This window comes from Glycine max, chromosome 10, assembly GCF_000004515.6.
Source record: "Glycine max cultivar Williams 82 chromosome 10, Glycine_max_v4.0, whole genome shotgun sequence".
Lineage (NCBI taxonomy): Eukaryota > Viridiplantae > Streptophyta > Magnoliopsida > Fabales > Fabaceae > Glycine > Glycine max.
The window spans coordinates 47,530,487-47,551,778 of record NC_038246.2 but is presented as its reverse complement, the minus strand read 5'-3'; the positions used below and the strand labels follow the sequence as shown (position 1 = coordinate 47,551,778).

Below are 21,292 nucleotides of genomic sequence, written 5' to 3'. Positions count from 1 at the left end.
GCCATTTCATTGCATTTCTAGTATAATCTTCTACTTTTCATTACATGTCAATCACTTTAATCATCAATTTCTATAAGTTTTAGATAACAAATCATGTCAATATTCTACGACTTTAATACTCATATCGTTTTACTTGCACGTTTGATCTTTTTGTCAGAATAGTAAACATGAAGCTACTAGCACTGAGCAATTAAGAACAAGATACAATAGTATTTTTGGCATTTCTTTTCATTTAAATTATAGTTTATTTTGGTTAGTTTGTAAAATTATCAAAGTAATTAAAATAAAAGTATATAGTAAATGAATTTATTTTTATGGCTTATAAATATTTTTTTTTAAATGATGAAGAAGCGTTTGAATTTATTCCTTATGACGTACAATGTTTTATAATTTTTTATTTCCTACTTTCAATATTTTTATAAAATTGTTATTTATTTATTATCTCCTCTAATATTATATTAATAAAATTTCACTTTTAATATTATATAATTCACTCTTTTTTTTTTTCAAACATTACTTATAAAATTGCACGTGAATTGGAGGACGTCAAGAGGTGTTACCAGTCATTTTGAAAAGGTTGCAGAATCCGATAATATGTAGCCAAAAAAATTGAAAAGACAGGTGCGTGAATGACATCACGTGCAATTGTTTAGCTCATCATTTAATGCATTTTATATTAAGCATGGTTTGCTAATTAATTAAGTAATTAAGTATAAAAATACTTTTCTTTTTATAATTTTGATGAAGAGCTCTAAAAAATAATTACTACTTTCTTCTAATCAAGCTATTGATGAGCGGAAATATTTGAAAAAGGAATTGAAAACATAAATCAAAAGACTCTGCGATTGTGTTGATAAGACCTAAAAAGAGACGAGTTAAAGAAGAAGAATCTAAGATTGTGTTAATTAGGAGAATCAAAACACTACACATTAATATTACGATTTGTAAGAGAAAAGTTCTCTTATTTTTATTTGATCGAAAGAATAAAAGCAAGTTGCCTTACTCAGATAATAAGGGGAGGTGAGAAGAAATGAAAAAATAGATTATTATATTTCTATAAGTATTAATGGGGAAAAACATGTAATATACTCCTCATTGTGAGTATTTTACTGGAAAAATATGGCGCAATTCTTTTAATTGTAAGCAAGACTTCCTTATGGTGCCACAAATCAAACATGTTTAAGTTTAATTTTATTTATTTTTACTTAAAACGTATTTAATTTATATATTGACATACCAGCTTAGCATAAAAGCTAGTTTAGATCATCAAATTTGTAACATACAAGAAATTCAAGACAGGATAACCTAACCTGACCCAAAAAAATCCAGACTGAACCAGATCGGGTGACCCAATGAATTTACCAATTCTACTTCGGATTCAGATGTATATCACAATTTTATATTCTCAATGAAAGATGAGAAAGATATCTATCTATCTATTAGTATTCAGTGTAGTGAACACGCACATCAAAGATCAAATGTTTAGTTTCTAGGTTGATGGATTGGATGCATGCCAACTGTTGCTTAGCTATCAATGCAATTATTGCTATGTTAACTAGCCGGTCCACTATGAGACAGTAGGGTGCATATCTCTTATTGTGAGGTTTGTATCACCCAACATGCATGGTCCATCCATTTCCCTTTTTTTAGATAACTTGGCAAAATCTTAAAAGAGTAATTTTTTTTTACATCTCCTCGCAATATTTTATTAAACAGCCATTATAATCAATTTAGATTCTGTACAAATTCCGGGCAAAGTGGTTAGTGGTCCTAGTATATTGCATGGTTTATTTGGCGCGCTGCTTCTTCTTAAAAAATAAAAACAGATAGAGAAGTAACAGTTGAATTTATGATCAATTGAATTGAACTATGATTATTATTAGCAGTGTTTGCAAACAGAGAGCTACTGTAGTTTGAAAACCAGTAATTATAGAATGTTTTGTTTATACTTTAAGATATAGCATAAAATTTGAGTTATTAGCAGTGTTTTTAAAATCAGAATAGTCATTGAACTCATTATAGTACTGATTTAAAACTTAACAATGATTCAATTATGGTTAATAAAAACAACAATAACTAAAAACACACAATAATATCAAAGAAACGTAATGCTATAACTTTATAATACTAAAAGAATAAAAGTAAATTATATTTTTATTGAGTTTTAAATTTTAAAATTAAATGTACATACAAATTCAAATAAAATATATCAGTTTCAACAACACATAACAACATTTATTAACAATAACGGGTTAACATCTAAAATAAAAATTTATGATAAATACTTTAGATTATTTTTTTAAAAATCAAAATAATGTTATACTAAACTTTTTTTTTTACTTGCTGCGAAACAATTTTTTTATTTATTGATATTTATCAGTTTTGACCAATTTTTCTCTAAGCCATTTCTGTAATTTATTCAAATCTAACAGTTGACAGGTTCAACCAATTAGTTTGATTTGATTTTCAAAATTCTAAAGATTGGTAATGACATGAAATTAGAAGTGAAAATAAGTCAGACCTTTTGACAATGATCATTGGTCTAACCTACATCAAGCCAAGTTTTAGCTTAGACTTTTTTTTATACTTAATAAACTAGGCTAATTAAGATTTTTTTAAAAACCTATTTGATTAAAAAAAATTAGTCTTTAGGACTTTAGACATTCAAAAAATCTTTTTTTTTTTAAGGAAAGCATCTCATTATTTCAACCATAAGAACATACTTAATACATTGTGGAACTGAATTAAAAACTTGTGCACTAACAAACAATCTAGATATCTTAGCTAGAGTATGAGCGTCTCACTTAATCATGTCCATGGGCAAACTTAACACTAAAATAAACTGAATGTTCAATCTATAATTTTTCGGCAAAGTACCAAATTCATTATTATTGAAGTTGCACGAGTTGAAGTTGTCCATCACTAATTTACACCGAATTCACTATTCAAAAAGTATTTTAAGTTTAATAGACTGGTAAATTTAATTAAGTAATTATAAATAATAATATTTTGTTAATATAATTAGTTTATTAAATTTTTATAATGTATTAAAATTATTATGTTAATTTATCTTTTTTATATATTAAGCATTTGACCTAAATAGAGAATCAAGCCTATAATCTTATTGAAAGAAAATTTTATACCCTATTTAGAGGCGTTAAAGTAAAATAATCTTCTAAATTAATAGTATATTATGAATGTCATATTAGACATAAAAAATAAACTTACATTGTATAATTTTTTTTAATCGGCGCTTATATTAATTATATAAATAAGTTAACGTTGATTCTTATCATATTTAATCTACATATTTTCAATTGTATTCCAAGGCTTGAATAGCTGTGGTTTTAGTGTTCATAATTTATATTTCCTTTGGTCCTTTTCATAAAAAGTCTCCTGTTTAACCCCTTCTATAGGTAAAGCCAATTACTCCAACTTACTGGACTTGCACCTTCAATGTAACGACCAAGAAAGAATTTGGTTTAGAATGACAAGCATAACCAATATAAAATAAAGCAATATGTATAGATATATTAATGAAGAGATAATTAATTAAAAGAATTTAAACTAATAAAAATATTTGAATAAAGAATAAACGTATGTCTCGTTAATGTTATGGATAATTTAAAAAAAAACATAAATTGAGGATAAATTAAATATTATTAACTAAATTAATTAATTTTCTTATTAGTCTCGGTAAATTTTTCCTGTCTAATTCTAATTTGATGAATTTAAGTTTTAGTAATTAAATGTTATATATTTTTAAAAAATGAGTTCCAGTTATACCTTTGGGTTATCTAACTTGGTTTAATTTTCTGTATTCTTTTTTGAATAATATTTTAGTATAACACAATGTTATACTTATATTGATGTTAATTATTTTGAAATATATGTCATAAATTATACTAAATTGTAATTTTACAATTTAGCAATATACAACGTGGATATTGTGCGTCAACAAATTAAATTGACATAGTCTTTCGTGCTCTCATTTTCATCCAACCAATGCGAACTCTTGAGTAAATAATGCTTATTTATCGATACAACAATTTCACATGCATCTATGTTTGGCCCCAAAGCATCCATTGGCAATGCCTTGTTTAGGCAAAACCTCCTATCATGCATAAAATATCTAATAGTCCAACTTTTTTTTGGTAAATGGAAGGGGAAATCCCCTAGAACGATACATTAAAAATCACGAGGAAACATGATAGATGATACATCTGCTAAAACTACAGTTAATAAAAATTGAGGAACAATCTCAAAATTTTGTAGCTGTCTATATATCTTAGGACAAACCAAACTTAGCTAAATAATAAGCCACTTGATTTCCTTCTCTTAAGGCATGATGCCACAGAATGCTACCTCCAAGCTCCCGGAACTTCAGTATCTCTTGACTTAAACTAAGGCATGGATGGTAAGTAGGACATCCACTAGTGAGCAATGTAATGGCTACTACTTGCGAGTCTGATTCTACTTGAAACTGTTGGAAACCACGACTCCAAGCAATCTGCACACCAATTTTAATGGCTCACAATTCAGCCATGACAACAGAACAAAGTTCAATAGCAGAAAAGGAGAAAATAACATGACCCAAGGAATTCCTGAAAACTCCGGGATTTTTGCTGTCGGAAAAATGCTATTTTTTGGTAGTGAAGTCACCATTGACTACCCCATCACAATTTAGTTTGTAGCTCCCAATTGGAGGGTGAGTCCATGAAATAGATTTATTTTCAATCTTCTTGTGAGACTTCAAATTTAAGGCATTCTGAAACTGAATACTAGCTGCCACTACCACTGCATCTACTTGGCACCATATTTTTGAAACTATACCATGCGGCTGGAATTAGAAAATCTCAAAGTAATTATACACACACACACACACATACATATATATATATATATATATATATATATATATATATATATATATATATATTGTATTTTAAAAAAATAATTTCTATTCTTAATTTGACAAACAAGGTTACATATCAATAGTACTGGCTTAACAATTGTTTTGTGGTAAAATATTCAATTTGCGCATTATTTTTTACTTATATCATTCATTTTTCCTTATTAAAAGCAAAATATTGTACAAGATTAACCGTTAAAAAGTCTAGGGAATGAAATCAATTTTTGACGAATTAATTAAAGTGACAGATAGAATTATAATATGCATGTAAATAACTAAATGTTTTTTTAAGCACCTACGTATTCATGTACTTAAATACTATAACGAGTACACATACACATATGTATCCCAGGGAAGCTGCAATCGCTGTCAGAGATGAATGAGCTTTTTTCGGGATTGAAATGAAGTAATGTGGGCGCATTAAAAAAGAACACCAAGTTTTTAGTCAATTTGTACTACTTTCAGCTTTTCAGAAAATGAAAAAATGTAATTTTATTTTTCCTGACGAGTTTGTATATTTGCGGTTTAGTTTTTACAGAACAAACAGCTGAGAAGCTATTACAGCTTCTCACCTACCTTTTACATTTCCTGTACGGCTCAACTTCAAAAGTTCATTACCTTTCGGATAAAACCCATCAAAACTAGATCCACAAAGTTAGGGCTGTTTTCTTTTTCAATTGTATAACTACCCTTAAAAAGTTCAATTAATAAACCTTCTAAATTAAAAGCTAAATCAAACTATCCCTTAGTAAGCACTTGTTTTTTTCCCAATTTTTTTCCATATGTACCACTCTTCTCTTTCTAACTTCCTTTGGCATTCTTTTTATGTAATTTAATTCGTCTTTACCATAATTAATAAATTCGCCGTGAAGTATATGTACTTATGTTGATGTATGTCACTTAATTTTTGTATAACATTCTTCTCGAAGTTGATGGCCTTGAATATGCTAGTAATATTTTGAATATGGTACAAACCAAAAAATTATTTGTGTCCTTTTGATCGGTGTCTGTCCTGATACTTGAGCTAGATTTTCTGCCTCTGCCCTAACCCAGATTGGTAATATTGTAGTTGTATTCACAAAATAAATGAAATTATGATCTAAGTACTTCATTGGCCTAAACTAAATCTCCCTTTCTGTTGTCCTCACTTTCCTCAACAACATACATACTTCTCTTTTTCTTTTTTTAAAAATATACTTAAAAAAAACAAAAAATAATAATAACAATAATAATTCTTTAATGGTACTTAGTACTTAGCAGCTAGTAGTCTCCTTTCAAAGATAGAGATGGGGAATCTCAGAAAATGATTATATAAGAGTAGTAGGACTGTACTTGGACCGTTAAGTAGGAGCAGAGAAGCTACCTCTGTGTTATAATTGTGATCTTTTTACTCACTGCATAATAGCTAGGGTTTTCACCACACTGAAATTTGGTTTCCAATCTGCAGATGTTCTCTTCCACATATGACTCCAACTTTTTCCCTAACTTCCCTTTGTCTACTTACCCAATCCTTCCTTTTCTCATTGAATCTGAAAATGATTTTGCAAGCCACACTCTTCTGGTTGAGGACCCTCTTGTTGTTCCCCTCACACATGATCCTCCTCCATTCCCTGAAGAAACCGTTGCCAATTTTGCAGTTGCTGATCATCACTGCACTGCCATGCTTGATAATCAACACGATGCAGCAGCAAACACTAACTATGGTTCCCACTATGGTAGCAGCATTTCCAATTTCCTCACCCATCAGAAACCTGCAGCAGCCACAGCCAAAAAAGACAGGCACAGTAAGATTCACACATCTCAGGGTTTGAGGGACCGGAGGGTGAGATTATCAAGCGAAATAGCCCGGAAGTTCTTTGATCTTCAGGACATGTTAGAGTTTGACAAACCAAGTAACACCCTTGAGTGGCTCTTCACAAAGTCTGAGAATGCAATCAAAGAACTAGCCCGAAGTAAGCATAGCGGTAGTGTTAGTACTGGGGGTGACAAGTCTTCACGCGACCCTTCTGGGGATTCAAATAACAACTTCAACAACAACAAATCAATGGTGGGTGGTGGTGTTGGTGATGGTTCTAAAGGGAGGAAGCTGAAATGGGCACAGAGGGGTGATGCTTGTATTCAGAACAAAAAAGAGTCAAGGGAAAGGGCAAGGGCAAGGGCAAGAGAAAGGACTTGTTTCAAGAAGTGTAGCAGTATAAGGGTGCAGCAGCAGAAAGACTTTGATGAAAGGTGCCCTGCAACAACAAACACTACTCAAATGCTGCACCAATTGTGGTCTTCCATTCAGCCTGAACCTGAAGAACCTCGTGCAAGATGGGTTCAGCCTTATTATAACCCTTATTTCGTTGATGATAATGAAGCTCCAAGAGATCATGGCTTTAACGTCATTGAAGAATCTATTATGATAAAAAGGAACATGAAGCCGTTATCTCAACCAAACCTTGTGATCCCTAGGGAAGCAAGTTTCAACAACAATGAGTTCCCCCTATTACCCTATTCCACTACTCCAAACTGGGAGAGTACTAATGGGGCCGTTAACTATTGTGGAATAAGCACCATGAATCTATCTACGTGTTTCATGAACCCGTGGTAAGTTTTAATTTTTTTAATTTCTTCTTCTTTAATTAAATCACTGCTTCTCAGGTTTTCAACTTGTGTTGATGTTTTAGTGATTTTCTCTGCGTCCAGATTTGTAGAGCTACATTCAAAATCTTTGGAAAATTCTTGGGACCAGTGCATCAATCAGAGTCGACACTAAAATGTGCTAGTTTTCGGTAAAATCTGATCAGAACGAAATTCTCAAGTGTGCTTTGCGTTGTAATCATCATCTCTCATAGTTCTGTGTTTCTTCTCTCTATCATAAACTTTTTTCTGCCCTATATTCCCATTTTACAATGTTTGTACTGATTCTTGCTGATAATCAGCCAATGGCATGTGAAAGTTCTCATAAAGGTTTGCTGCGTCCTGCGTGTATTATATCTGTCCAATATTTAAAGTTTGATTTAACAAGTATTATCAAAAGTCATGAAGTCACTCGCTAGCAGCTTTATTCATGCTTTTAGTTTTTTATTAATGTAACTGGTTAGTCTTCAATGGTGAAAAGCACTGATGTACTTTTGGTGCAAGGTTTACAAGGATCAGGATAAAAAATTCAGCTTTTGTCTGCAGTTAACCTTGTTTTTTTTTTTTTTTTTGTGCTAAAACTGCAGTTATCCTTGTAAATGTTGGGGATTTTTCTAATTTACATTCTCTGCGAATTCAAGCACCGATCAATAGAAGTCAACAACGTATTTCACACAAGCTCTGTGATGTATCAGAAAATAGTTTCTCGGTAGCAATTATAAGTTAAAACCTTCTTACTTTCGTAGTTTTTCTTAAGCAATTAACTCAATAATCATAAATATTGGTATGAATTATAACCGAGGGTTTGGTGTGAAGAATAATCATAAATATGGTAATTTTATAACCACAGAACATATAGTGAAGAATATTAACTATTGAATTTTTTTTTTGTATTTATATAGCTATTGAAAATTTTAACCCTTTACATCTTAAGGCAAAATTATGGGCAACAAACACTGGGATAACTGTTAATTATGTTCCGATGTTAGCATGCCAAGCATTGATTCCTTTTAGCCTGTTAAAAATTCATGCATGCTTGAAATTTTAGCTTTCTGATGATTATGTATAACTGTATCCATATTATTTCACTGCCAAGTTTCTTCAATTCAAAGGGATGGATCTTTTGATCGCTTTTCAGAGGTCATAGATATGGCTACAATCCATTGGACCAGCAAGATGTTTTGATAAGGCATTCCAGATTTTGGTAACTATATTTGCAAGTTTCTGAGCAAGAACAAAATGGATGATGCTTAGGGCTTAGGGATTCATGCACTCAAATTGTTATTGCTATGTATACAATCTATATTACAACAGAAGTTGACCTTCTACTCTATAGAGTTTCTGTTTTCCTTTCCATTTTTATGCCTCCTCTTTATGTTAGGTTTATTGTACTAGACATGGAAACATGCATGGATCAGCAGGTAACTGATGTTCTGACTAGAGCATTACTGTTTAATATATTTGCCAACATAATTTCTGAGAAATCTGATGGTGTAATAATTGATGACCTGATGATCTTTACAGTTTTTTTTTTTTTTTTTACTTTTGATAACCCTGTGCAATTATTATTTTTATGTATCAAAGAGTTGTTGCCACAACTTGAACTTATGACATCTATAAAAATTCCATACCTATCACAATCACTTGAACTATGCGCCCAGGAGGGTGGAAATCCAGTGTAATTTTAATTCTATCTCTTCCTACAAACTGGTATTGTATATATACATGCTCAATATTGTTAGAAGAGACATAGATATCTTTCCTTATTGTGTTTTGAACCTTGTCACTATTCTACATCTTTAATTGTGGCAGCTTAAAGGGTTAACAAACCAAGCTTTCCAGTGGTTGAGTTAACGGGTCACTTAAATTGATTCTATAATGTCTTTTTTAACCTAAAGCTAAATGAGCTGGATTTAGGAAAAAAGAAACAGATTTGATGATGTTCATGATCATACGCAAGCGTACAGAATGCTCATGATCATCATTTTGACAGGATAGCCATTTGGAAAATTCCATATTTTGATCTCATCTCCAATGTAGGGCACGACAATTTCGCAGGCCCTAATTATGAAAATGAAAGTAATTCAAGGGTTACACCAATATATAAATTACAACTGGTCCATTAATATAGATTCGATACTTTGGTACAGGCTTGTTTTGTTAGGTGCATGTTTTCTCTTGTTCTGCTAATGTAGGGTTCCTTGCTGTCTTGGTCATCCTGCAAGCGATAGCGCCTCAGTTTTCACTTTTCACATCCCATCTTTTTTCTGTGCATTTCCTATTTGAAGTTAATTTAACTCCTTACTTTCTCACTATATATTTCATTGGTTTAAGGGAATTAAATCCTAGTCTATGTATACATGCTTCTAAATTCTAAACCCTTATAAATTAACGGTCAAAACCACTAACGAATCAGGTTGGTTTAACTGGAAAAGAAAAAAAAAATTGAAGTGTTTGTTTTGATTCCTATAAATACAATCATTTAGTACTATACATATATTACGTACTACATACACTCTGAATCGTGAAAAGTTGTCTTATGACTTATGCCTTGAACTGACTTTTCTCTCTTAAACTTTATATACCAAAAATAAAATATAAAATTCTTTAAAACTCTTGTTAGCGCTTCAAAGATTAAAATCACATCTAAGATCAGGGGTTTTAAGTCCCAACATTAATAGGGATGCAACGGTTCTGATTTCTGAATACTGACTCCTAGTTTGTGTACGTTATCTTGGCGTTGACGGAGGGCTACAAGCATTTCTCAATACCAATCCTTCGTTTCGACATTTATAACAAGACATTGAATTTAAGATAGTGTGATATGTTTGAGAGTATAATTTAGAGGGAAAGGAGAATAAAAGGCAAATTGTTCCATTTTTATAATGTCTCAAATTTTTAAATAAAAATTGGGATGTTAAATTTATTCTAGTTTCTTATTTTATTTCTTTTATTTAATAAATATTAAAATGGAGAATATTTATTAAAAATAAGAATGTCTTTTTTACTCCCAAAATCCAACTCCGAGACATTCTCTACGGTCTGATCTTTCTTGTTTAATGGGTTTTGTTTTCCTTAGGATGCAAATGTAAAGTGGAATTTATCATAGTTTGAAACTAAATACCTATTTATTAAAAAAAACGAGGTTGTAACGATTCATTCTACATTATTTTATAATAAAAAATATAAATAATGGAATGACATTCAAAAGCCAGAACTTACACAAGTATCAACAAAGGTTTATTGTTATATCAGTCGTCATTGAATTGACGTTTAACTACAAAAAGGCCCCACGTGTTATATTAATAATATTAAATATGAACTATTTCATAGCTTATGCATTTAGTTCTATAATATTTTACTTTTAATGTTCTGTATTAATTAAATCTTACTAAAATATCACGTGCTTAGGACTAAAATAATAATAATAAAAGACAATTCACAAACACAACAATAGTAACTATTACATTCTTTCAATCTTACCTACATGCGTAACTCCCTCACTCTCTCATGACTCTCATATATTTGGTCTAAACATTTTAAAAACTATTTCACCTTTTAAATTTTATTGCAAAATATCTCACTATTTTATTTCAATTCTCAACCTCTCTCATTAGTTACATTGATAAAAACAAATCATATTAAATGCATATGCAGTAAATTCAATTTCAAAAAATAGAAAATGAGGATAGACGAGTATACAGTGTTTGCCTTTTAAAAATAAACAACGACACACAATGATTAATATATTATAAAAAAAATTATGGAAAAAATAAGTTTATTTGGACGAGCTGAATGAAATCACGATAAAATAAAAGTATAAAAACATTCTATCCTATTTAAACCGTATGCCAAACACTACAAAACAAATTTAACCAAACAATTAAGATTGTAATTATAATACATCCCCAAAAAAGAGCTAAACTTGTCAAGATTTTTAACATCATGTATCATGCTTATAGCTAGGTTTTAATTGACCTAGAAAAAACTGTACTAAGAGAAGAGCAATAGAATAGAAGACTTTGGAGAGAAAAACATGTGCACATGACTTATGTTATACAAGACTTGTATGAATGAGTAATTATTAGTTTGAGAACTTTAAGACGTGAAACTAAGTTTTTTATTTTATTGGGTTATGATTATATTAAGGAAATCAAGTGATTGAACACAAGTTGTTAATGTATTGAAATTAAGATTGAATCGTTTGTGTATTACTTGAATTCGATCCTTAGTGAAAATAATTTTTATCGAACTTTACGTACTTCTCAACCAAACTCTTAATTAGATGTGATCACTGTCCCTTGATGAACTGAAGGATTAAAATAAAAAATATTGCATTAAGGCTTAACTATAAGTTCTTAAGTGTTTAATCTAATCTTGGACGCTTAACAAGGACTTGTAGAATATTATCCCTAATTGCATGCTTTTTGTGGATGATATAGTCTTGATTGAGGAATCAAAGGAAGCAATTAAAAGTAAGCTTGGACTCTAGAGATAGACTTTGGAAACAAAGGATTTTTGCTTAAGTAGGAGCAAGACAAAATATATGCATTGCAATTTTAATAAAAGACAAGATTATTTGGGGTTGGGGGTAAAAAATGAGAGAATATGTCATACCACATGTTTATATATAAGTTTTTAAACATTTGAGATCAATCATACAAAATAATGGAGAAATTAATGATTAAAAATCACACAGAATGCGTACAAGTGGGATGACTTACATGGAGAAATAAATTCAAGATTATTTGTGATTACAAAGTATTTACAAAACTCAAATATAAGTTTTATCGTATAACCATATATCTATTTATATTATATGGTAGTGGAAGATGGGATTTAAAGAGACAATATGAGAGAAAAAAGAGGGTACTTAGCATAATAAAAATGTTAAGATGGAAGAAATGATAGAATATAGAATAATTGTATATAAAAAAAGATTGATGTGACATCCAAAAAAGAAATAAAAAAATCTATTAATTAAGGTGATTTTGACATGTACAAAGAAAACCACAAAAGATGCTAATTAGAAGACTATATTGCATTAATTTTAGTCATGTGAAAATGAGAAGAAAGAGACAAAAAGGAAGTTGAAGGAAATCTAAAATTTATTAATATTATTGAAACTTTTATTCTTAATCGTGCTAAATGGTATTCTGTAATTCATGTAATCGATCTCATCTCATAAGATAAAATTTTGTTATTGTTGTGTCATGATAAATTAAGAAGGTATTACTTGATTTGATGCTCAATAGTCTGTCATGACTTTACCCTTAAAAATTGTTTTGGTGGATTAAGAAAAAATAATGTTTATAAATTATCCATAACATCAACTTTTAAGCAATGTGAAATTATATATTAACATACTGAAACAAGTGTCACAATCAAAACTAAGAATTATATATTAAGATTGGTTGAAGTTCTTCTTTTAACATCAATGCATGTTCATCTCAAATCCACTAATAGTGTTAGAATCATTACATCCAAATAGATAATATTTCAAATACGATAACTTAACAATGTCAACAAGCATAAGATCAAAACAACATCAAATTAATAATATTTTAGTTTGCGTTAACAGTTTATCAATGAAAACATTTTAATATTAATGTCTAATTCATCATAAAAATTGTAAATTTCAAGTCTTTATTTTGAAGAAAGAATGTACGAATATTTTACTAACTATTCAAAATTTATAATTTAATTATGTTACTCTTATATTGTTATTATTATTTTGCTCATAGGATGCATGGATATCAAATTAATTAAATAAAATTTTCAGTACAAGAATTGTGTCTAATCATGATGAGCTGTACTAAATAATTCAAGTGTTTTAAATTTGTTGATTTTTTTCGCACGCACAGTTACATAACAAGTGGCAGTGGTTGAATTCTATTTCTAAGTGCACACCTAGTTGTATATTCCCCCTACTTTTGGAACTTAGTTGTGTCTTAAGGTTACTTAGAAGTCAGTTTTCAGATTTTATATTTTTGCTATCCTTCGTATGTATAACGGATGAATTACAATTAATGACAGTAATCAGACAAAAGAAACAACCCAAAGAGTATATATGTTTTATAAAACAATTCATTTCATCGTTAAAGCCTTCGGATATTTCAATTACTTGTATAATAATACGAGCATACTGTTTTGGTTCAAACAAAAAAATATACTAGTTTGCTCTAAAAAAAACTAATAAATCTAGATATAATAAGGAAAAAAAAACAAAGAACCACTTATGAAAGGGAGCCGAAAATAATATAAAATAAAATTATAAATATAGCTAATTTGAATATAAACGTTTAATTTTGAAGAACAAGAAAATATTACATTTATCCTTTACATAATGACGAGGAACTTGATATCATCTCGACATGTATGGTATTGGTACCCCAGTGACCTTTAATTCTAGAGTTCCTAAGGATCTGTCATGTTCAACACTGCAAGGTTTTGACAGGAAGAAGAAATGAGATATAAATGCTCTAACAGTAGATTGAGTACCATAGTACGACAGCAGTGAACTCGTGCTATACGCAAATATTGACCGAGTGTTCTCTTAGCCCCAAAGTGGCTTCTTTCCTAAAATATGTATATATCATACCTCTCTAATGCACCTTCCTATATGTCTGATCATGGTTCCTAAATCCTAATCCAGGTCCCTCCAAGTTTGAGCACCCACTGGTACAACCAAGTGCCTATTGTTTGATATAATGATTCTGTATGCTAAATATCAATGGTATAATTATTCTTCCTATAATATGGTAGGATTTTTTTTAGATATAAGATCAGTTAGATAATTAAAAAAGAAAAGATGGTGGATGCAGGTTGGATTCTTTTTATTTACAAAAAATTAATGTTTCAAGAATTTTGAAACATGTATATTGAATAACACTCAAATTTTTAAGATTTCTAATGTATCTGAATATACGTGTAAGCTAGCTAAGCCTCAAACCTCTAAAATTTAACATTAAAGTACTATATATGAAGCTCTTAAGTGAAAACTGCAGGATGGAATTGAAAAAACACAGGAAAATAATGTTAAGAAGAAATTCGAAACCTAACCCAAAAAAGTATATACCAATGCCTTTTAAACTTCGATCTTATGCACACTCAGAACTTCTTTTCTTCCAATTCTTCCTGCTGCATAATTGGAAGGGGAAATCCAAGCTTTATCTTTTCCCCATTCATGCCTCATTTCCAAAAGGAAGTTTCTTTAGTTACCTTATCTCCAACCTCTCATAGATTCAATTGGTTCGTCCAGTCCCCATAGATGTTGTAGTGACAAACATGTACTCGTGATCTAGTTAAAGCAATCATATCAACATTTTAAACAATATTTTATTTTTTTTATAGTATAAATAATCATTTTTATTTTTAAAAGTGTATAATGTTGATAAATTTATCCTTGAAAGATGAAAAAATAAAATATAGTCTATAAAAATATATAAAGTGAGACAAATCTATCTTACCGTTAACTTTCATCTATTAACGTTGTGAAATTTACTTACGTGACACACAGAAATAAAAATGTCACGGAATTGATGCTGATGTTGACATATGGGCTAAAGTTAATAACAAATACATCTCTAAATTTAATAACTTATTAATATTTTTGTCCTTCAATTATATAATTTATTGATAAATATATCTATAAAATATATAAATCTAATTAGTTAACATTAGTAACAAGATACATGTACCAAGAATACATTAGACTTAGAAGGTTTTGATTTTAATATTACAAATATTTATTATAATATATTATAATTATAATTATAGTTATAACATCAACTTATCACAGATGAATCAAAACTCAAAAGAAGATAAGATAGGAATAGGTTCTCAAATAGAAAATTAGTTTGTCAAATCTTAAATGAATCATCTACAAGTAAAAGAAAACAAGCACGAGAGGTGTAACAATTAAAACTACAATGTTTTATAGCTTCACTGCTCAATTAATGAATTACCTATATAATTATAATAGACGTCAAATAAAAAAGTGACAAAGTATACTTTTATGGACAAATTAGTCTCACTTTTTTCTTTAATGTTTATTATAAATATATTGGTGATCACTAACTGAGAGAGGAAGCTATAAAAGTATTGCAGTTCTGGTTATTGGATCTCTCATTTGTTTTCTTTTACTTATGGATAATCCATTTAGAATTTGACAAATTGATTTGTTATTTGAGAACTTACCTTTATTTTGCCTCTTCTTGAATCTTGATTTTTGTATAATAAGTTGACATTATAAATATAATTATAATTATAATGTATTATAATAAATATTTACAATAACAAATCAGAAAGTTGTAAGTCTAATATATTGTTAGTATCTTGTTACTAATGTCAACTAACATTTTCTTCCATACGTGTTTATGTAGGTGAGTTTTCTAATGTTAATGGATTTGTCTCATTTTTTATACTTTTAAGAACTAAATTTTATTTTTGTTATCTTTTTGGAATGAATTTATTTTATTAACACTATATATTATGATATATTATTTATCTTTTTTACAATATTATTTTCAAACACCAACAAGTTAATGTGTGTTTATGTGGGTGCGAGTGTGAAACGAGCGGCTTCAATGCAGGCACTGGTAATTGTGAAACTCAACTCCTGAATTGAAAACCGAGATTATTCCCTTTGTATCTTTTTAAGTGCGGAACTTTTAGAGAAGAAAATATTATTTAATTATTATTTTTAAATTTCAAGATATTTATCATTAATTATTTTTTCCAACTATAATACTATTTGCTAATTGGTAGTAGTGATTTACACATTTATAGTGGAAATGAAAAAAAAAACTAATATATACATGTATTGTAGAGTAAAAATAAAAAGGATAAAATAGAAAATTATGTAACCATTTTAATAGACCAAGAAAATTTATTACATTTGTTACTTGATTTCTATGGAACCTTAAAACATAATTAAAAAGGAACCAGAATAGTAAGTTTTATTTAAGTATTTTTTTTTTCAAAAAAAATAAGAGTAATATTTTTTTAAAACATTTCAATAGGGGAAACGCTCTATTGGTATCCGTCTTTTTTCTTTTCTCTCTTTTTATTGTAGTAAATACTTACTAATATAGAAGAAAGAAAAATATTGTATAGAAAAATCAGCCAAAAATTTCTGCTGTCTCTCTCTAGCACCATTTTCTCTGCATCCATAATTTGAACCATGCATTACATTCTCTCCCCCCCTTAAATTAATGTATAACGACTAATCAATATAGATGAGATTTGACTGCATATTGGCTATAGATGAAACTTCTGTAAATAATTTGATTTTGTCTAAAAATGCATCATCTACTTTGTTTTTTAATTAGCTCATTTTCACTTTATTTTTCTGGTTATTCACCCTCATATATTTGTTAGTATATTTATAATTTTTTTGGATTTGTTTAATTAATCCCAACTAAAAATGAGGTTAAACAATTTCATTTTATTTGCCCAATAAAATTACATCCATTTATTTAGATTTTTATACACAAATTTCCATATAATTTTATTGGACTATTTAGGATGAGATTATTTAACTTTTTTTCTCTTCTTTAATTTTTTTTTCTATCTCTCTCTTATTTCTATTTACAGAATACATGTTTATCATTATTATCTTTTATTATTTCATGTCATCTATCACATCTACTAATATGACAAATTCGTGCATCATTTTCCATTCTATAAATTCGTCCCACAGTTGGTCCCCAAAACACAGTCCAAGCATTAACTAACCCAGTCCTCATAGGACAGATGCCGGGTGGAGTGGTTCAAATTTTCCTACCCTATCCATTGCTTTGTAAAGCCCAAGCAACTATACGTACTACAATGGTCTAAATGTTTTTCATATATAACCAAAAAATCCAACCAAAGTAAAATCACCTGCGCTTAACTAGCTATACCTCGTGTGAGATTTTCTTTTCTTTTCATGGCAAATAAAATTTATATTTTGTAAATGATCCATGGGCCAAAATTAACAAATTCTAGAAACTCATTTTGAAGAGCCAAACTAGCAGCCGGCAATTAATAACCTAGTTCAATTACTTAACCGGGATAAGCATCCAGCCTCCCAAAAAAAAGGGGAAACCTTGAAAGGAAATAATGAAGTACAACAATCAACATGTTCTAAAGTTGAGCTAGATAAAAATAAAATTCATGTAATAAAACAACATTTTAGCTAGAGTTAAAAACGTATAATAGCTTATAACCCGTTATTGCTATAATTTTTACATGCAACTCTGTGGTAGGACCTCCAGGTGCAGGTATTTATAATCTGCTAGTCAACACTAGCAGTCTTTCGCAGAGATATTCTGGGAAATTGTTTTATTGGAGTATAAAAATAGAACAAATAATGTGTTTTGTATTAGAAGGTTGGAAGTCAGTCCAGTCATTCAAATGCTCCTCAACTTAATTCATTAGTAGACTGAAACTCACTCTAAGATATTATGAGAGTTTATTTTAAATTTATTAAAAAAATTATATTTAATTAGGTTCAAACCTACGTTTTAAAAGCTCTCACTCACTCCCTCTTTTGTATGTGTATATTATTTTAATTAAATATACAAAAATTAAAAAAAAACTGTTATCTTGTGATTTAAAAGTGAACCAAGTTAAACTTATTAAGAAAACAAAAACAAGTTTACATTTTTAACGAGTGGAAACTACAAAAAAATTATGCTTACTAAGTCATACCTAAGTCAGGCTTAAGGCAACTCTCTTCCACACCCTTACTTAAAACAAGAGAATATCAAAATTGTTTATCAAACCCCTCCCAGAATTGCCTCATACACATTGGCTCATGTTAGCTGAGCGTCTTTATCTAACAGATTACAAATTTCACTATAACAAGTAAATATGGTCTAATTAAGTTTGAATTCTTATTCAGATCTGTCAAGCTCTCGCTGAATAACTTAAGTGTGTTAGATTTTTAGTATTATTTCAGAGAATACTTCTTGATAAGTGTGGGTTAGATTACAAGTCTGTTGGGTTCTTTTCCCTAGGTTTCATATTCAATAAATTGCATATAACATTGGTGATTATCTCTAATTAACCATGCAGAAAGAAGTCGAAGAAAATCTATAGCATTTTTAATAAGGCTCCTATTCCACGTCAAGGAACCAATAAACCAAAAAAGATATATAATGGAGATAAAATCAAAATGTTAAGACGCCGAGGAACTACTGGCCTCTTACTTGAACTATTAGGCAACATGGAAAGAACAAACTTGATCCATCCTTTTTCAATTAAGAGAAAAATATCATGCCGACAATATAAATTTGGAAGATGTTTACGCAATATTTTGCTCATCTCTCACTGTCTCACATCGATAGAGTTAGCCCTTTCATCCAAAATGACATGTCTTAATAGCACGTTGCAACTACCACCAAGAAAGAGACTAGAGCTTAGCACTTGCCTAGCTTTTAATACCTAGAACAAATTAAATAAGGCAAAAGGAGAATTGCCGCCAACTTAATTGGCACGCCCTAGCTCACCTTGCAATCTTTATAACCCTGCTCCCCAGCCAACGTCCGATAATAGAACAATTACTAACTCTTAGTATTAATTACATGTAATCGGACTTCAATAACCATAGTGAAGATTATATAGAATTAATGACAATGGAATTCAATTTTCTAAAGTTGGAAATAAGTCATTGGCTCTAAATGGTGATTTCAAGATAAAGTAGGATGAGGGGCCTACTTTTAAGAGTGAAAAAAATATAATTACTCGTAATAAGTTGATATTATTATTAATATAGCTAATCGTAATAAGTTAATATTATTTATTAAGTAATTATTAACTTTTTATGAAGTATTTATTAAGAAAAAAATATTATTAATAAATAAAAATATTTTTCGGACTCCCTAAAACAAAGATTAGGCTATCCTGCTTGCATTTATTTTCATCATATATATATATATATATATATATATATATATATATATATATATATAGAATATTCGGTTTCATATCTTGGGTTGGGTAAGAAAAACATTTGTTGTCAAATTGTGCTGTTAACTGAACCGGGCGTTGCTAAAATATTGCTATCTGAAAACAAGATTCTTGTCGTTAAATCTAGGTTCATATATTATTGGAACAGTGAACATTATGAACCTTAACTTAAGTAGAGTCCGCACAAGGTTGGCTTGGGACTAGCCACAGTAAGCTCTTAAATAGGAGTACTTGCGGTTGCGGACAAATAAGATCAGCTTCGATTTTGGAGGAGTAAAAAGCAAGCTAAATTGAAGCAATTTAATGATTTTATAGAGTAGAATGACTGAATGATCTGTGCTGTTATCTAATCGTGTCTTAGTACACACTTTTAAGTTTAGAATATTAAGGTTAGGAGAAATTTGGTACAAGGAAAATTAGTGGAGAGGAGTATTTTCCGGAAAATTTGTTGATAAATTCCTAGAACAGTCATATGAATAAAATTTATTTAATTGATGTCATATATATAAAAATTAAGAATTAAAAAAACATAATATTTTATCAATTATTTTTTGTTTTTTTAATTATTGAATCTTTGAAAAAAAATATTTTATTTATCCGTTATTTGTGATACTCAACATCACATCAATTAATCTTTTATTAATTATAACTTTTATTTTTTATCTAATCTTTAATTATTTTACACATGTATTTATTGTGGAATAAAAGTGGAATAATAGAATAAGATACTGGGATTGTATTGAATTCTAAGTGAAAACCTTAAAAAACAATAAAAGAAGAATGGGGAATATTTTAATTTTTTATCGCATTAAATAATCTAATAAAGATTTGTATGATATTCTTAATAAAAAAAAATCAACCTAAAAAATTTAGATACTCACCTTTATGTGGAAACAATTTTATAAGAAACGGTGGTATAAAAAAATTTTAAAATATAAAAAATTAAAATTTTTAATTTAAAATCCTCACATCAGGATTCTTAAGAAACTAATTTGTTTTTTCTCTTTCAACTTCTCCTTAAAGTCATACTACTGGTTGAGTACATATAGTACTTAACACTTTTTTTTTCTTTTTTTACGATAAAATTATTTGTCTGCCTATAAAAAAGAATTATGGTTAAAGTCATTATAAAACGTGGGAAATTTTATTCAGGTGAACAGAAGATTGTTAATAACACGTTAGTTCTAACTTACATTTTATCATTGATTAAATTTGATTAAAAATTATAAAATAAAAAAGTGACTCATTAGATATACTAAAATTATAACTTATAAATTTCATTAAAAAAATGTATTGTTACATTCTCTATTAACCTCAAATCCATGTACATTGAGACTGGGTCATGGTCATGCAGACATTGAGTAGGAATGATCTTGCCAGAATGGACAGGTACCTAATTACCTATTGCCAAAGTAATCATCACCAGCTACTTGGATCTCAGCCTAAAGTCATACCTTCTCCGGGTCTTATCTTATCAGTTGTTCAGAATCAATAAAATCTTATCAATTATTTGTTTGGTTTATCAGCTCAGTGTTGCTTTTTTAAGCTTTATGAGCTTTGATGATTTGACTCACGACACTTGTAATAAATATCCTTTATTAGCCTTTTGGTTTAAAAGGATAGTAGCATTTATATTAAAAAAACATGGTGACCCATAAATAATTTTATTTCTCTTTAATATTGTAATGATAAATAATTATGCAAATAGGTAAATTTATTATTTGTTAATTATTAGAATTAGAATTTAATTATACAAACTTATGTTATTTAGATTTTAGAGTAAAAAAAAATAGGCCCATATTG

General features: G+C 29.2%; 1 protein-coding gene across 1 annotated transcript; it reads left to right on the top strand.

Moving 5' to 3' along the window:
- Positions 1–6,359: 6,359 nt before the first annotated feature.
- On the top strand, positions 6,360–7,788 carry LOC100777204 (transcription factor CYCLOIDEA). Its single transcript, XM_041005945.1, has one exon. The coding sequence runs from the start codon at positions 6,360–6,362 to the stop codon at positions 7,503–7,505; it is 1,146 nt and encodes a 381-aa protein (XP_040861879.1). The 3' UTR covers positions 7,506–7,788.
- Positions 7,789–21,292: the final 13,504 nt, after the last annotated feature.